This window comes from Seriola lalandi, unplaced genomic scaffold, assembly GCF_002814215.2.
Source record: "Seriola lalandi dorsalis isolate HSWRI2012SDOR001 ecotype SW California unplaced genomic scaffold, Sedor1 jcf7180002054584, whole genome shotgun sequence".
NCBI classification, from domain to species: Eukaryota; Metazoa; Chordata; class Actinopteri; order Carangiformes; family Carangidae; genus Seriola; species Seriola lalandi.
Window position 1 is genome coordinate 1,700,407 of NW_019525137.1, and position 17,205 is coordinate 1,717,611.

General features: G+C 41.4%; 1 protein-coding gene across 2 annotated transcripts in view; it reads left to right on the plus strand.

Annotated features, from left to right (window-relative positions):
• Positions 1-17,205, plus strand: part of tmem178bb (transmembrane protein 178Bb) — a 121,021-nt gene that overhangs the window by 62,295 nt on the left and 41,521 nt on the right. For both annotated transcript variants that reach the window (XM_087177248.1, XM_023418731.2), the window contains exon 3: positions 2,023-2,136. In XM_087177248.1, the coding sequence (XP_087033374.1) occupies positions 2,023-2,136 (114 nt within the window). The remainder of the gene's footprint in view (positions 1-2,022; positions 2,137-17,205) is intronic.

Consider the following 17,205-nt stretch of genomic DNA (forward strand, 5'->3'; position numbering starts at 1 on the left):
ACATATAACAGTCTCCACAAAAAGACCAACACGCTCACAGTCAAACAGACAACCTGCTTTTCTAATAATCTCCGCCACGTTGACGTTCCGACTCATGAATACTCAGTAATCATTGCTACATTATTACCATTATTATTATTACTCATACTCAGTACTTAGAGTCAGACAACACTCATATTTGATCTCTGCCTTCACTTTTATCTCAACTACACACCTGTTAAGTTTTGTGACAGTATCACTGTGTGTGAGACATGATGATACACATACACACACACACACACATGCACACAGTGAAAACAATACTTGCCACACTGCTAACAATGTGTAATTATAATAAGACACTAGGGCAACAAGCTTACAGTCACTGCAGCAGCTATTAGTTTAGTCTGTCCCTTGACCATTTAGTTACAGTCAGACTTTCTAACAATGTCTATGTTTCTGCTGGGTTATTATGAGACTGTTGACTATTGAATGTTGAATGCTGGGACTTGAACGGTAGTAAACCAGTAAACATAGGTCTTTTTTTCTGGCAGCACATTTTCAGGACTGAGCAAATGTCAAACCGAAGCAGCAGTCTGTGATTTGTCACTGTTTAGTTTACATTAGAAATAGGTGACTTTGACGTTTCCTCCAAATCAAACGACAAAACAGGTTCTTTGTCATTATCTTCCCAAACAACTCCTATGACCTTATTATAGCCACACTGGCAGTGTGGCTCTATGGCAATGTCAGTCAAATGTCATTTAGTACCACCATGAGGTCGACATGTGTGGTTTTGAGGGTGATATCTTGATATAGGATTGGTTGCCGTGGTAATTGATAGATGTTTCCATCAGGTCAACATTTTAATTTGTCCAACAACTGATTTATGACAAATTCATGACAAGTGATACAATAAACTAACATGGTGAACATGGTAAACATTATACCTACTAAACATTAGCATGTTTTGCATTGTTATTGTGAACCTGTCAGCATGCTGACTTTAGCATTTAGCTGAAAGCACCGCCATGTCAGGCAGTCAGGCATTTCATCACCTCTGTCACACTGTGACCTCACAAAGCATGCTTTTGTCCATAACTCACAAATTCATTCAGTAATTATGACACAATTTAACTCAAATGTCTATAAGGATAAAATGAAGTGATGACATTTCATATCCAAAAGGGCAAAGGTCAACTTCACTGTGACATCATAATGTTCTGCAAAAACACTTCTGCCCATTCTTCAACACTGTACCTCAGGAAAGAGAGATTGTGACTATATTTCCTGCAACTTTGGTTGGTGGAGGAAACAACCACGTGTTGCTGATTCTAGTTATTGTTCGTAGAAGACAAGATCTGAGTAACAGTCTCCAGTGTCAAAGTCAGACACAGAAGACCTTATCCCTGAGTTTTTCGTCTTTACTTCAGGATTAGTCACATGACCACGAGAGGCTGTTCTACGTGTTTGACCAAACAACAAATGCTGACATTGTTAACAACATTTTGTGGTCTTTAAAAAAAAATCTTCCCGCCATTGTGGTTTAGTATTTCTCAGTATTAATTAATTCAGACATATGTCAGACTGTCAGTCTGACTCAGGTCTACATTGTCAGTGAAATATATTTGATCCAGAAATCTGAAAGACATCATCAGGCCAGGGGACTCGCAGAAAAGTTCATAATTACACCATGAATGTCTCCCTTGACTGATTAGTTAATAGCTTTTGAAGAATGCACCCTTTCTCTGACAGCCATTGTGTCAGAGTTGCAGACAATGGAAATGTATGTTGAAAGTGTTCCTTCAGCGTCGACACAATGGGGTCTAATACGACAGCAGATTGCCATTGTTTCAGGGTGGGTGAGTGATTTGCCGGTCTCTGGGTATTTATTAATGACTGCACAGACACAGAATCTCCATCTGAATCATCTTCCGTGGAACAGTGTTATCTTTATGTTCTGTGTCATCAGTGTGGATCTTATGTAATGACCTATGACTCAGTGCTGTTTCTGTATTAAAAATGTATTTTATTTCTCTGCAGGTTCCATTGCAAGATGCTCCTACATCAAATATCACTACTCCTCAGCTACGATACCCAAAAATCTCTCATACAACATCACCAAGACGATAAGGCAGGACGAGTGGCACTCCCTCCGTAAGTCTGCTACGCTCTCTTTTCTTTTCTTCTGTGAAAACTTCCCATTTCATTTTTAAACGTAAGTGCTTTAGGCTGAGTAAATTTTATTTCACTTACGAGGAGTATTTATATTGTAATAGACATTTTTTTTTAAAGGACAAAGTAAGATAAATAGAAATACACCACATTAGCCACAGAGTTATTCACTGTTCTGCTCTGTCTTTGTATTCAATTGACTTTCCTTCCTTGAGCTATTAATGTAGCAAAAGAAAATTTCACTGTGATTAAACCCGCAGGCTAATGTTTATTCTTCACAGGTAGACTAGTATACTGTGTAATTTTTACTCCACTGGGGCTGTAGCGGTGTTCTGAGCAGCTTCAGTGTGGAATGTGGTTTTTGCAGGAATTATTTGAAGCATTGGGTCGTTCTGATCCAGTGATCACTAATCAGTATTTGTTTATTTTTTTAAAAGCAAAGATATTTAGGCCACTTCTGAGCAGACAGCCGTGAAATGTATTGTGTCATGGTTCTCAGAGGATAATCGCCAATGCTTTTTATGATCCCCCTGACCTGCGTTATGGTGCCTTAATCGGTCCACAATTTACCTTTGTGCAATTTGACTGAACTAACTGAATAAGTAATATGGAAACTGAATTGCCATGAAATTCACGATGGATGTTCATGGACCTGAGAGAATCAATGCTAACCGTCTTGATTCCATAAATCCAGCTGTGACCATCTGACCTTCCTTTTCCAGCCACTATCAAATCCATCAGTCCATTATTTATACCTGGTTCTCCACTGTGCTGCTTCACACGTCACATTTCAGATTTGTACACAACATATCTATAAGTAAGAAGATTGTCATTGCCCATTCATGGTTTCCGAGGGATGAACCGTTTTGATTTTAATGACTTGGCTTTTCTTGGGTGAAACTTACTTAGGTCTTAATGCATGTGGTTTTTTGCAGGTCTCATAGCAACAGCATTTCCAGGACTGTGCAATCACTTCAACCACTAGGCCACTTCTTATTTTTAATGGTGTCTTAAATGGAATTGTGGCAGTTTGTGGTCAGTTGGTCAGTCTGTCCATCCATCTAAAAGACTGAATCTCATCAGGTCATAATGTACGTTACATACAAACATACAATGTACATACAATCTAGTGTATATTCATAGTCCCCAGAAGATGAATGCTATCTGTTAGGTTGTACTGTACATGACAAATGTCAAAATTGAACAGGTATACCAAGTTAAAAAAAAAAAAAAAAAAGATGGATCCATAATCCCCCGTCAGAGTAAACCTTCTGTTTTAGGTCACAACAAGAATAAATCATCAGTATGTAGTTGGTTCCATCCAACACTGATTAAAGGCAAGACAAGTTTATTTATACAACACCATTCAAACACCATTCAAAGTGCTTTATAGAGGCATGGAAATACATTAAGAATAGAACATTAAGATGACATTAAAACTGTATTAAAAAAAACAATAAAAACTAATTTGAATAAATAAAAATATTTTAATACATAAGATCAAGAAGGAAGCTTAGGACACCATTTAAAAGACATTAACAACAAGCAAATTCACAAGATTAAAAAGATGTTACGTATGCGATTTATTGATAAGCTGCAGTAAACTGATGTTTTAAGCCATGATTTAAATGAGCTGACCGTTTCAGCAGATCTCAGGTGTTCAGGAAGCTCGTTCCACAGGTAAGCAGCAAAGGAACTTAAAGCTGCTTCACCTTGATTGGTTCTGATCCTGGGAACACTTGAGTAAACCTGTCCCAGATCACCTGAGGGGTCTGGGTGCTTGATATCGTACAAGTAGATCAGAGATGTGTTTGGACCCAAGGCGATTCAAAGATTTAAAGACCAGTCGAAGGATTATAAAAATCTGTCCTCTGACACACAGGAAGCCAGTGCAGTGATTTCAGGAGCAGTGTGATGTACTGCACTGTGTTGGTGCAGCTGTATGGTTGAAGCCTGCTGAAAATAAATGCATGAATAACGTTTTCTATTTCCTGTTAGACAGAATTCTTGCTGTTTTGAGATGGTAATAGGCCCATTTTGTAATCGTCTTTATGTGGCTGTTGAAGTTTAGATCAGAGTCTATAACTACACCAAGATTTCTGGCTTGATTTGTAGGTTTTAGTGTTAGTGCTTCAAGGTAAACACTGACTTTTAGTCTTTCTTCTTAGGGGGCAAAAACAATGATTTCAGTTATTTTCACTGACTCACTGACTGTGTTTGAGTTTAAAGTCCTGGACCGGAGCTGGAGAGCTTCCTCTCCACAGTACGGTTTGCCTGTTAGATAATATCAGCACGGCTACGAGTGCTGTCAGAGGAATCTGGGGGGAGTCTATCTACTTTTAGGATACCTGCCATTCATGAGCCGTTCCTCTGGGCATGTTGAAACTCTCCAGTCGCTTGGCCACTGAGCCAAGTGGAAACACACTCTGACCTCAAACTGTCACTGTCTCAGTCTGAGCAGGCCTCGGCTGTCAGGTGACAGGCTTGGGAAAAGCTCCTCTCAGCTCTAAACCGCAGAGGACTGCTCCGCTGTCTGCTTTCCTCTGTCTTCTTCCCACTGCGCAGTCTGTCCTACAAAGGAGAAGAGGGAAAAGTTCCTAATTTAAGGCTATTCTGTAGCATATCCAGGGCCGATGATATACCATGTGCTGTATGTATTACTACTTCTAGTTGGACGTTTCTCCCCAAAATGTTATCAGTTTATTTCTGCCATTTAATGAAATAGCGAGAATAACTACTGTTACAGAACATAATGGATGAAGGCCTATGCCAAAATCATGTTACACATGTACAAAAAGTAGAGCGCCAATGCAAGTGCATCAAAATGACAACAGAGCACACATGTATGTAACTAAACAGGAGCTCAAGCTGCAGTGTTCATGTACATCTTTAACGCCTCACATGTGCCACCCTGCTACAAATCCTCCACCATCATCCCTGTCCCAAAACACCAAGGACCACAGGACTTAATAACTGTCAGACGGACCTCTGTGGTTATGAAGTCATTTGAGCTTGAGCTGTCCCACCTCAAAGCCATCACCGAGCCACTCCTGGACCCCCTGCAGTTCACCTACAGATCTAATAGGTCTGTTGACAGTGCTGTCAACATGGATTTTCACTTCCTCCTCCAGCACCTGGACTCCTCAGGGACCTATGCCAAGACCTTTTTTTGTGGACTTCAGTTCTGCCTTCAACACCATCATCACCGGCTCTGCTGCAGGACAAGCTTTCCAAGCTGTGTGACTCCACTGACTTCCTGCCTGACAGGAGGCAGCACGTGATGCTGGTTGATTCCCGGACCATCAGCGCCAAGACAGAGGAGATGATAGTGGACTTCAGGAAGAACCCAGCCCCACCCAACCCCCATCACCCCGTGTGACGACGGCACCCAGGGGGAGTCCTCAAGTGGGAGCTGAACATGTGATGAATAAAACGTGGTATTCTGGAGCTGAGTGTGATAATTCTGAAAGACAATGAGACACATGCAGGACAAAAAGGACATTTTGCTGCATGGATTTTTGTATATGATGCACCTATCGCCATGGTTACTATAATAATGGTCATGGCTTGGTTAGGTTTAGGAAAAGATCGAGGTGTGGGTTAAAATAAATACTTCCTCTACATTAGATGAACTTTGCTGTCATGGTTACGATAATAATGACGTGGTTAACTTTGATAATAGAAACAACATAAACTGCTACTTTTACATTGGAAGTGAACACCGCTCTCCTGTGTCATGTTCATCCATCCACCACAACTTCCTCCTGACGTGGACTTTGTCTCTCTTTACACTACGTCACCATACTTTTCCCTTTGCTCCAGCCATCATAACTACGACCACTAGATGTCGCCTAGCAACAAAACGTAACTACAGGTCGTAATAACCTGCTAACCGACCCATGGTCACACTTTGTTTCCTGTCTCTATCAGTTAAAGCTTGGCTGACTGGCTAATTGCATGAATAAGCAATGTCAGGTATGAGAAACTAAGGACCCAAAACGCAGACAGACAAAAAGGGTGTAGACGAGAAAAAAAGTGTTTGAATAAAGAAAACCAACTTACAAAACTCGCAAAATAGAACTAAGTAATAATCCGGAAACCAGGAACACAAAACGGCAGCTCAAGGACACACCGGGTAAACATGGCAAAACAGAAAGCGATGAACTGACAAAGACAAAGGGGAAGAAAGAGAGTTAAATACACAAAGGAGGCAAGGGTAATTGAACACAGGTGTAGAGCAGGGCGGACAGTCAACAAGGAGGGAAACAGGACAAAGACAGGAAGTAAAGTGACTTTGAGATACACAAGTCAACTCAAAAATAAAAAAGGGAAATGAAACAAATGTCCTAACAAAGAGTAAAAAAGTGTCCAGACATAAAGTGTCCCTCAGGGCAAACCATAACAAGCAGCTGTATCTGTTTTTTTTTTCTAGATTAAATTGATAAATCAGTGAATTGAATCTGTCTGTTTGGCATTACATTTAGTGCATTCAGTTCTAGACAAACGCACGTGTCCCACCGGGAGATCATTGACGCTACACTTTCTACTATGGATAGGCTTATTAGGACAAATGACATCACATTTATGGGGCTTAATAAGAGAGCTCGTGCTGTGTATGCAAAAGCTCTGAAAATGTTTGGCTCAGTTACTGTCACTTTCCACTTTGGTGTTGGCTCATGTGCAATAGGAAGGATGTGTTTTCTTCCGTCTTGGTGAGCTGAGAAAAACACACAGCTCTTATTTATGGCTAGTCGGAGATGTTTAATGTCCTTATTACCGGGCCCGTCCACACACCATCTCAGCGGGAGGTAACTCCACTCCTCTAACTGAGGTTTTGTCACAGTGGGTATGAAAACTAAAAAACAGAAAACAGCTCTGTCCACCGAGTGACAAGCTCTCACCACCAAACCATGAGCAGCAGCTCTGACCGGCCCACTAATAACAAATTACATGTAAGGCCTTGAACTGGTGGTGGGGGGTGGGGGGGGGGTCTCATGGGACAGTCGGCTTCTAATGAGTCCACGGTCTGACTGCAGATGCTGTACATAACTTGTACACTACTTTCTGCTAACAGTCCCGCAGTGCAATACATCACATTTTAGATTAGTGTAAATGAGTGCTCGCTAGCCCTCCCAGTGATGATGCTAATTGATTCTGAAATCTCTATCTACTGGGCACAGAGGACACAATTATGTAGTAAATGAATGATTTGTCAGTGCTGTGCAATCACCTAAGTATAAAGCAGCTGAATTTGACTTCTGAAATGTTCAAAGTCAATTTCTTTGACCAAGTCATTTTAGTGTAACCAAGGTAACCCAACAACACAAGGGATAATCATCCTTGATACGAACAGAATGTGTCACTGTAATAACTAGTTTAAAGCGGTTAGGTCTTGACTTAAGCCAGACTGTCATACAATGAATTGTGGGTAAATTAAGACTTTTATTGTTATATTTAAAAAATGGCCGACCAAGGAACCACATCCAAATACTCTACTTACCCCCAGCAGAAAATGTTTGTCTATAGGAAGAATTTAACAGTTACTATTTACATTTTACTTGGGAAATTCAGCAAAGAGAGTAAAAGAAAAAATTAATTTGTTACCATGGTGACATTGGTCATAGACTTGGGGCTGGTTTCACAAAGATATTTCAGACTGGTCTGTAGTGTTGGTGTTTTGATGTTAGTCAGATTGTTTCACCAAATAAAGACTGAGACTCATTTTAAGCTAAAAACACTTGACAACTTACCCCCAGGCTAACTCAGGCCTAAGACCAACGTTACCATGGTAACAATCAGTGACACCTGCGCTGACCAGTAGCAAACCCAACATCAAATAACAGGAAAACATGGCTCATAATTTGTGGTTTGCTGACATTGTTATGGAGAGAGTGATGAGAAGGGAAAGAGACCGCACAGATTTGTTTTTCAAATCCCATTTTTCTGTTTATTGTTTCACTCTTCAGGTAAAATGTCCTTGTAACTGTTGAATTCTTCCAAAAGACAAACATTTTCTGCTGGGTGTAAGCAGAACTGAGCAGTTTTTTTTTTATATACGTACTGTATATAAAACATTTTTTAAAAAGTCTTAATTTAATGTGTCTAATGTCTAATGTGTTTGGCTTAAAAAATGAGTCAGTTTTTATTTTTGTGGTTTTACTTGCATTAGACTAATCTGTGAGCAAAATGAAGAGTGGTCCAACACTACAGACCAGCGTCAAGTATCTTTGTGAAACTGGGCACATATGTGTTGAAACGCTTTGTCCTGATGTTTCAATGAGACGGAGAGAACGGCAGTTTTATTTCAGAGTCCCTTATCAGTTTCCGCACAGACATGTAGTTTCATTCGGAGCGTCTTGCAGAGACATAGTCATTTACACCTTTTCACCATCTGGCAGATTAGATGAGTGTTAAAAATAAAAGACGGACTCGCCTAACTCTTTCAGCCGGTCTACCGCGTCTCTCTGCGCGGCCCCCTGGAAGTGGAAGACCCAAGTACTGCTTTTTACAGACGAGTAACCCCACTTCATCTCAGCCTTTTTCAGGCTGTTTGGTCAGCAGGCAGAGTTTAATAGTTTGCTGTTCAACTTCAGAGATATCCTGGACTAAATCCACCCACACTGCCTCGGGGCTTGTACGGATTAAGTAAGAATGACAACCCAGTCTTCACTTTCATGAAGTTAAATTGAGCTTGGGCAGGCCTGACAATTTCTCCCACTCCCATTACATAGATTTGAGGAAACAGTGGGGCGACACTGACACTGCTTCAAAGACTCAGAGATGAACATGATACTCATTTGTTTCTGTCAGTCAAAAAAAGCCGCAGCGACTCGCGGTGGCACAACCGCGCGGGTGGGAACCAAAAACCCCCTTTTTCTATTACTGCTGAACATCAAAGCAACAGCACAGAGTACACAATATCCCTTCTCCCACCCTCATTCTCTGTCACAGATGCAGATAGCAGCGAGGGTGCACACATTTCTGACGCTGGCTTTCAGAGAGGACAGGATGGAAGGAGGTTTTCTCATACCGCAGCTTAGGGGTTTTGTTACTTCAAAAGAAACTATAAATTGTGAGCCGGGGAAAAGCTGTCAATGAGTGACAGTGTATAATCCAAGGTAGTAGCTAAAGGTTGTGGCTGAGGCTAATTTTTCACGAGGCAGTCACTCCCACTCAATCTCATCACACTGATGTGGCTGCTACAGTCGGTAGATTATGCACTGAGCAGGCCTGCATGAAGATGACAGGGATTTATCTCATTGAGAAGCACTGATTCACTGCTATTTAAAAGCTTTGTATGGTTGCTGGTTTCATCCTGTTAAGCTGATAAGGTAGAAACTTCCACCTTCCACCCTTTTATACCATCACTTTCTCTCCCCCACACAAACAAAACAAAACGTGATCCATCAGTTTCTTACTATCAGGGGTTTTTTTGGGGGTTTTTTTTTGTCACATTAAAGAGTGTGAGTCTCAGCAGTTTGCCTCTGCAGCAGGAAACCTGACCATGAAGGAGGTCAGCAGCAAGCGAAAAATACAAAGTTATGAGGCAGGAAAAAGCAGCCAGAGCTCAGGAGCGGTACCTTTCTGTGTCGGAGTCCTCCGGTTATACGTGAGGAAACAGTTTGGTTCCTGTCAAAGAGTAAGAGCGAGGACTTCAAATGTGGAAATACACCCTTTGTGACGTTGTAGACACCAGGGAGCAGCTGGAAAGGTGCACTCCACTGATTTTTTTTTTTTACAAATATTTACTCATCATGATTAGTCCCACAGAGCCTTTGAAAGCAGATGCATCGTGTCTTCTTCAGCTTTTCTCCTGTGTCGCAAACTGGAGGTGTGACATTTGAAAGTCTGGGGAATTTACCGGGAGTCTAACAAACAGACACCATCGAGACGCATTATCAGCCGCTCTCTCTCTCTCTCTTCTTCGTGGAAGTGTGAACTCACCGGAGTATCCCCGGTAACACACTTAAGGATTTTAACTTGAAAGGCAAAAATCACCTAATCCTCCAGGATTAAGTCCATGAAGCCCAGAGACATAAACAGAGTTAGAACAGATAAAGGTTCTTCTAAATGTGCATTATTACATTCCTCAGAGCTTTAAGGTTTTAATCTGGAAATTTTCCTCATTAAAATGTCTAAAAACAACTAGACTTATGTTCTATATGTTGTTGAGTTGAGTTCTTACATTATCACAAATGTTTCCATCGATTCTCAAACCAGAGAAATCTGTGATTTTAATCATGGTGACGTTTCATTGGTCGCCTGTCGGTGACATCACATCCTCTTTGATCATGTGTCAGTGTGTTTGTCTGACAGAAGCTCAACAGTGACTTTTATCTAGTTTTAAGCCACATACATTTTTTACACCTTGGTGGTTTTCAAATACTGACTGACAGTAATGATGGTGAAGACAACAACTCCCATGATCCCACTCTACTCCCCGCCGTCTTTTCTTATTGTTTTGATTGATGGAGAGGCCCCTTGAAGCAGGAGTTACACACTGTGCGTTTAAAGGAAGATGCTTTGATTCAACCACTGTGTTTTGGAAAGTAGTGAATGGATAATGAAAGAGCCTGTCTCAGCTTTGTGCTGAAATGACTGTTAGGTTAGGGTGAGGGTTGAAGTTAGACATTCAGTTGTGATGGTTAATGTGAGGGGGTGAGGTGCCGGGGAATGCATTCTGTCAATTACAGGTCCTCACAGATATAGTGAGACAAGGATGTGAGTGTGTGTGTGTGTGTGTGTGTGTTGGTGTGAAATGGAAATGGGGGGGGCTTAGTTTTCGCAGTTTTGTCAGAATTCTTCAAATGTCTTGCCTGAGGCCTCGACTTTGATGTGAAGCAGATCAAATGATCATAAGCGTATGCACAGTGCAGAACCGCTTCAGAATTGTTGGAAGGCATATTGTTATACTTCTGGCAGAAGCTAGCCTCTGCCTCCAGCCTGTTAGCTAAGCTAAGCTAAACACCTCCCAGACCTCTAGGCTATCGGTCCTGGAAGGAGAGATGATGACAAATGAGATTTCCCAAAATGACAGCCGTTGGTGATCTTGATTTGTGATCAGCGTTACATCCCAAGCAGACCAATGAGGAGGATGTGTTAGTGTTGAACAGTAGAGCGTGTCTGATACTAAATTTATACTTATATGCATATGTTTATTATTTGCTGTATAATCAGAATGCAGAAAGGGAGAATAAAAAAAAAATAACAGCACATCATACAAAACAACAGTAGCAACAGTCACAGATAATTAAGTGAAAGTTAGTGCTTCTCTAAAAAGAACAAACTTATATGTTACAGTATTTTTTGCGACAAACAGATCTTCTCAAACACACCTCCTCTATCTTCATTGTAAAATCTCAGTCTCTCCAAGTGCAGAGTGTTTTGCCATTTCTCCCAACCGCAAATCATATGTCATCATATCATTAACTTCTCTGCAGTTACCATTCCAAACAAGCCATTTTTTCATATTTATCGGCAGAAGATAAAGAGTACGTTGCTCCTAGAATCGCTCTCAGCTCCCCGAAAGCCCCGAAAAAGCTTTTCCAATTGGTGTTAATTTTACTGCAAGACCAGAGAGAGTGTGTTACATTACTAATTCTAGATTTAAATTGTATGAGATGACCTGACATTGACTGAGCAGTGGTGTATACTCTTTTAAACACTCACCCAGACATCATCATCTAGTTTTACATTCAGTTCACACACTCATGCCTGCTTCAGTCCCGCTGTGTCCAATAGAGTTTTCCTTAAACAGGTACAATAGACCAAATATAAAGGAATGATCCTCACTGCTTCCAGATTTTTAAAGTATTGCCAACTACAAACTAAAATGTGATATTTAATTTCTGAAGCTGATTCTGGTACAAGTATTTGAGACAAAAAAAAAAAAAAAACGTGATACACACAAGTAGAAGTGAAAAGTGTCAGAAGTGCTCTCTTCTCTACCACTTAGCAGTCTGTTTTAATGGCTGAGGCAAAGACCCAGATCTCTCCAACCCCCGAACACCAAACACACACAGTGGATATCTTTATTACATATTTAAAGGGGCACTCCACCAATTTCAAACATTAAGCTCAGTTTACTTGATGAATACTAATCGGCCTGTGAGAGCAGTTGTACAACGTCTTCTGTGGCTGTGGAGGAGTTCTGTCAAGTCTGCTGCTTCCACTTTTTTAAATCTGTCTTTTTTTAAGTTCAAACCTACCAGCCATTAAAATTACTTTTTCTACAGTGGATCATTTGTATAATGGGCAACTTTATTACTTTAAGCAAATCTCCATCTCCTTTGGATTATTAGAATAAATCCTCTTGTATCTGGGAGTTTATTACTGGGAGTTCAGGTTCAGTAAGCGGCCCAATACTTTTCCTTACGGTATTTACAGTGTTTTGCACTGCGCACAGAGACGTGTTCCCTGGTGTGACTAATTGATTGTAACCTTATTCCTCAACTAATTAAGAAAATAAATATACAGCATAGTCAACAGACAGTAATAATGGAGAAACACATTTTTAGATGGAGCCCTAATTGTTTTCTAATAACCGTTTCAGTCTCTCCTGAAATATACTGGGATGTACAGTAAACTTCTGATCTTCTATACTGATATTTAAAGTTCAGTAAGTACATTGATATTCCAGTTGTTGATATAATGATAACATACTACTGTATATGAATCTTCAGTCTTGCTCTCTGACAGTTTTGTTTCGTTCTTGTTATTAAGCTGATTAATGGGGAAAAGGTCAGAGCTTTTGTCAGTGTCGGACACAGTGGTCTGAGTCTTTGGCTTTGGCTATTTCCTGGAATTAGCAAACCTCAGTGCAGAACATTACATACCCAGCATACTCTGTGAACATCTCAAAAGTCAACAATATTATCTATTCTGCGGATTGTGCAACAGTAATCTAGCACAGACCAAGGAAAACAATGGAGTGAAAGGAAATAGGCAGGAGGTGGCTGATTACAAGTAAAAACTGATTATTTATTATCACTTTATTTTTATTTTTAAACTGTATAAATCTACATATGATGTTGTTGCCCTGTGCATTCAAAACATATACTGATAAGTACCAAGAAATTACAGTACAGACATGCCCAAGACATCACGGGTTTTCTGACATATACATCAATTTCAGTGTGAACTGCATCTCTAATAAATCAACCAATGACAGCCCAGCTCTCATCTGTACAGTCAACCGCCGCCGTCTTCACCGTGTACCGTCCTCCTTGGAGAAAAACATTTTCGACACAATGTTCCGTATGTTCAGACGTGACGAGAGAAAGGTCAACGCATGCAATTATTTACGCGAGTCACCGAGCCGACCGTTAGGAACATCCTGTATCGTTCCCCACATCATCGCAGTTAGTCTTTTCCCGGCCGGCGTCCTCATCATACTTCATCTCACCAATCGTCTGACAGGGACGGGTGTTAAAGCTTCAAAAAGTTTCCTGCATGTTTTTCCTTCTGTCTGATGTCAAGTTAAAGAAATTTATGCTGAGCAGCAGGCAATTACGGTGATAGTAATTAGCGGAGAAATCATTCGTTTCCATATTTAGACATGGTGAAGGGGCTGCTCATTGGCACGACAACCATTACTCATTGCCTCTCACACAGAACATGAAGTTGATTCGGAGGTATGAGGATGAAGCAGAAGAAAGACATTGCTCGGATTCATTCCCTCTTGTTGTGAATGACTGATGGGAAGTACAATTAGGCCTAATTAACAGGGTTGAAACGCCGCAGAAACACATAGCTGGCAGTCATGGATGCACCTCGTTATACTTATGTGCTTTAGGCGCTCCGTATTAGTGGAAATCGGTCGTGTGCCGCCGTGTAACCTCAGAGCCCCAAAGGCCCAGTGAGTCATCGCTGCTCATCCATATGAAGCTGCAGTCTGGGGGGAAGAGCCGTGAGCTGTGTCTCAGTCCAGGACAACCGCTGGAGCTGGAACAGGAACCTGATCAGTAGGCATTCTCCTGAGGCTGGTATTTATCAAAGCACAAATGATGTGCTTCAAGCATATTTATTTTCTCAGTAATGGACACTTAACACTGCTATAAGGAGATGTATTGGGAAAGAATTTTTTTTTAATTCAGATGTGATCTAGATTTGGCATCTACATTTTGACCCTGAACATCAACTGGAGCGGAGAACATGCCCCTGTATTAGCTTCTTTAAGGTCCTGTGAACGATCGTCAGCGCCACTCGATGCTGCGCTAGACCACCAGCATCTCAGACCCAACAGAAAACACTTTGTCAGCCACGTCTCCGGCCTCCGTTCGGCCACAGAGACACTGACAGAGCCGGTTGAGACACAGACAGAGCTGGACACTGGAGCAGCTGGTAAAGACACTGATGCAGCTGGTAAAGACACCAGCAGAGCCGGTTAATGATGTGACGCAAAGCGACGGGACACTTTAATGACTTTATCGGATAGGACAGTGGCGGCAGGCAGGAAGCGCGGGGGACAGAGAGAGAGGGGAATGACATGCTGCAAGAAGTCCGACCAGCTGGGGAACCAAACTGGTGTAATAGCTAATGGTGAGCGCCTTAATCATTCAGCTATCTGGTCACTTCAACCCGGTAGAGATGTTTTGATCATTTCGAAACCTTGCTGCTCACACGCTGCACGGCAACAGGTCTTGTTATTTATGTAACATCAGAACATTCACGCACGTATGAACACTGGGTCGGATGTCATCAAACGCACCACGACTCTCAGCCGTGGTGACTAAATTACGGCTAAAACTCAACACTTAAAGACTTGCCTGTTGTGTCGGTTATGTTGGAGGTTTCATTTGGGTTTCTCTGTTAAATGACACGGCCTTCACCCTTTCATCCATGATCTTGCCGCTTTCCCTGTTTGATAGTTAACAGGCTGATAACTGCAGAAATTTTGCACAATCCCAGGGCAGGATAACTGTTAGCTTCATCCACATTTCCTCTCAAATGTCACGCTGATCAATTTTTAACAGAAATAGTAAAACTAACTGTAAACTGGTGAATTTGGAATTTACAAATGGGTTGTTTTAATATTGAAAACAACACATGTACAGTGCTCTGTAGTAGGCTTTGTGCTCACTCACAGACAGTCTGAGAAACACTACATTTAAAACATGATATTTTAACTAATCTACTTGCGGACCACTAGCGGTTAAAACTTAATATTCCAGAAGTGATATTGATTTCAGGAACTTGTCAGCAGGGGCTAAAGCTGCATCAGTTCACAGCAAGGCACGTACTGGGGCCAAGTTATCTCATCGTGGCCACTATCATGTACGCCCCTCAGGTGTGTGTGCCGCGCTCATGTTGACTGATGAGATGACGGCACCGCCGGGTCAGACACCCTCCCAACAGTAAGTACACTCACTCACCTGATCAGCTGATGAACATTAGATCGAGCAAACGCTGCAGTTAGTGAACGTCAGCACAGTGTTTAACGTAGAGGACGGTAAATAAGGCTGTTTGTTTTGTGGGTGGCCCGGTTTATGTTTTTTGCACATTATCTTTTCACTCAAACCCTTTTCATTCTGCTCAGCTTTCAAAATCTTAATATGCAATTAAATGAGATATTTTGAAAATGTATTAATTTTTGATAACCCACCAATAATATATATATTTAAATAGCATTATCAGGGAGTAATATGTGAAAATTAAATAGTTCCAGGCCTTTTTAAACCCTTTTCACGTTCCGCACTTCTCTAAACTCTGGTTTATAACCTACAAAAACATATTTTTTCATATTAGTGATGTGATATATTTTTAATAGATACCACCAAATACAAAAAAAGACAGAAATCTGTGCAACAGAAAAACAAATATCCTGACTTTTAGTCCCTTGTGTGGTTCAAGGTCCAAAACCATTGATGAATGAAACTTGAGACCATCTATGCATTAGACTATGGTCACAGGTGCTGTTTAAGACAACAGAAAGGCGGATCCAGGCACAGACAGGCAGGCAGGTGCAGAGAAGTGGTTTCATGAGGTGAAAACAAAAGCTTCCATGCAGACGAAGAAGAAGGAAGGTACTGTAGGCAGGGACAGGAGCAGGTTGTGGTTCAGGTATCAGGAACAAAAACAAAACAGGTAACAGGCAGGTTGGCGAGAGCATAAGTCCCTAGCGAAAAACAACGTGGGAACATCTGGCACGGAGCACGTGGAACCGGCTGGATAACAAAGACACTGGAAACAAGGGGTGTGAATGGGTGATGACGTGCAGGGGTTACTGCAGGGCAGGTGGGTGAAGCAGTTGGGAAACAGCATGTATTGGGTTGACGGAGAATGGCAGGAGACAGAATAGTGACAGCTAATCCCCTGATGACATCACAGTGACATCAGAGGTTATTTTCTGGGTTATTTTCTCAGACTTGTCGAAGCTTCGCCACAAAAGCCACAGAAGACACAACTGTTTTCACAGATCAGCAGAGATATCCTTTAGGGTAAACTTTTAATTTAATTTTTTCACAATTATTATATACATATAGTGACCAAATGATGGGTTTTATGTTGTAAGATTCAGCTAACGTACCTGCAGTAATTATTATTTTGTTGGTTGTCCATTGCCGTAGGACGACGGCTGCCACAACAGTGTCACAGATGATATAAAACACTTATGCCAGCAGATGGAGATGTGTTAAATCAGCTCTGACAAGGTAGTGTGCAAACTTTTGCTTTCATTACTGGCTCTGAGGACAAGGGGACAAAAGGAGGAAATGAGAGACTGGAGTCCTGTTGGAAGGCTGGATGCTGTGTTGTGGCTCATTCATATTCAGAGAGAAGGGGAAGAAATCAAATGTAGACAGGCTAAGCCTTAAAAAACTACAATTATCCTGCGACTGAGACAGCAGGGCTGTGATCAGTGCGGGAAAGGAGGGATTTAAGTGGCATGCAGTTGTTTTGTTTTTTTATGCACAGCAGTGACAGTGTGTCACAAGGAAACAGTCGACAGCTCCCTCCACCTCCGGCAGAGAGCTGTCCCTCTCTGGACCTGCATGATGTGATGAGGGCAGAAGGCTGAAGTCCAACCTATCACTGGAGAGAAAAAGTCTTGTT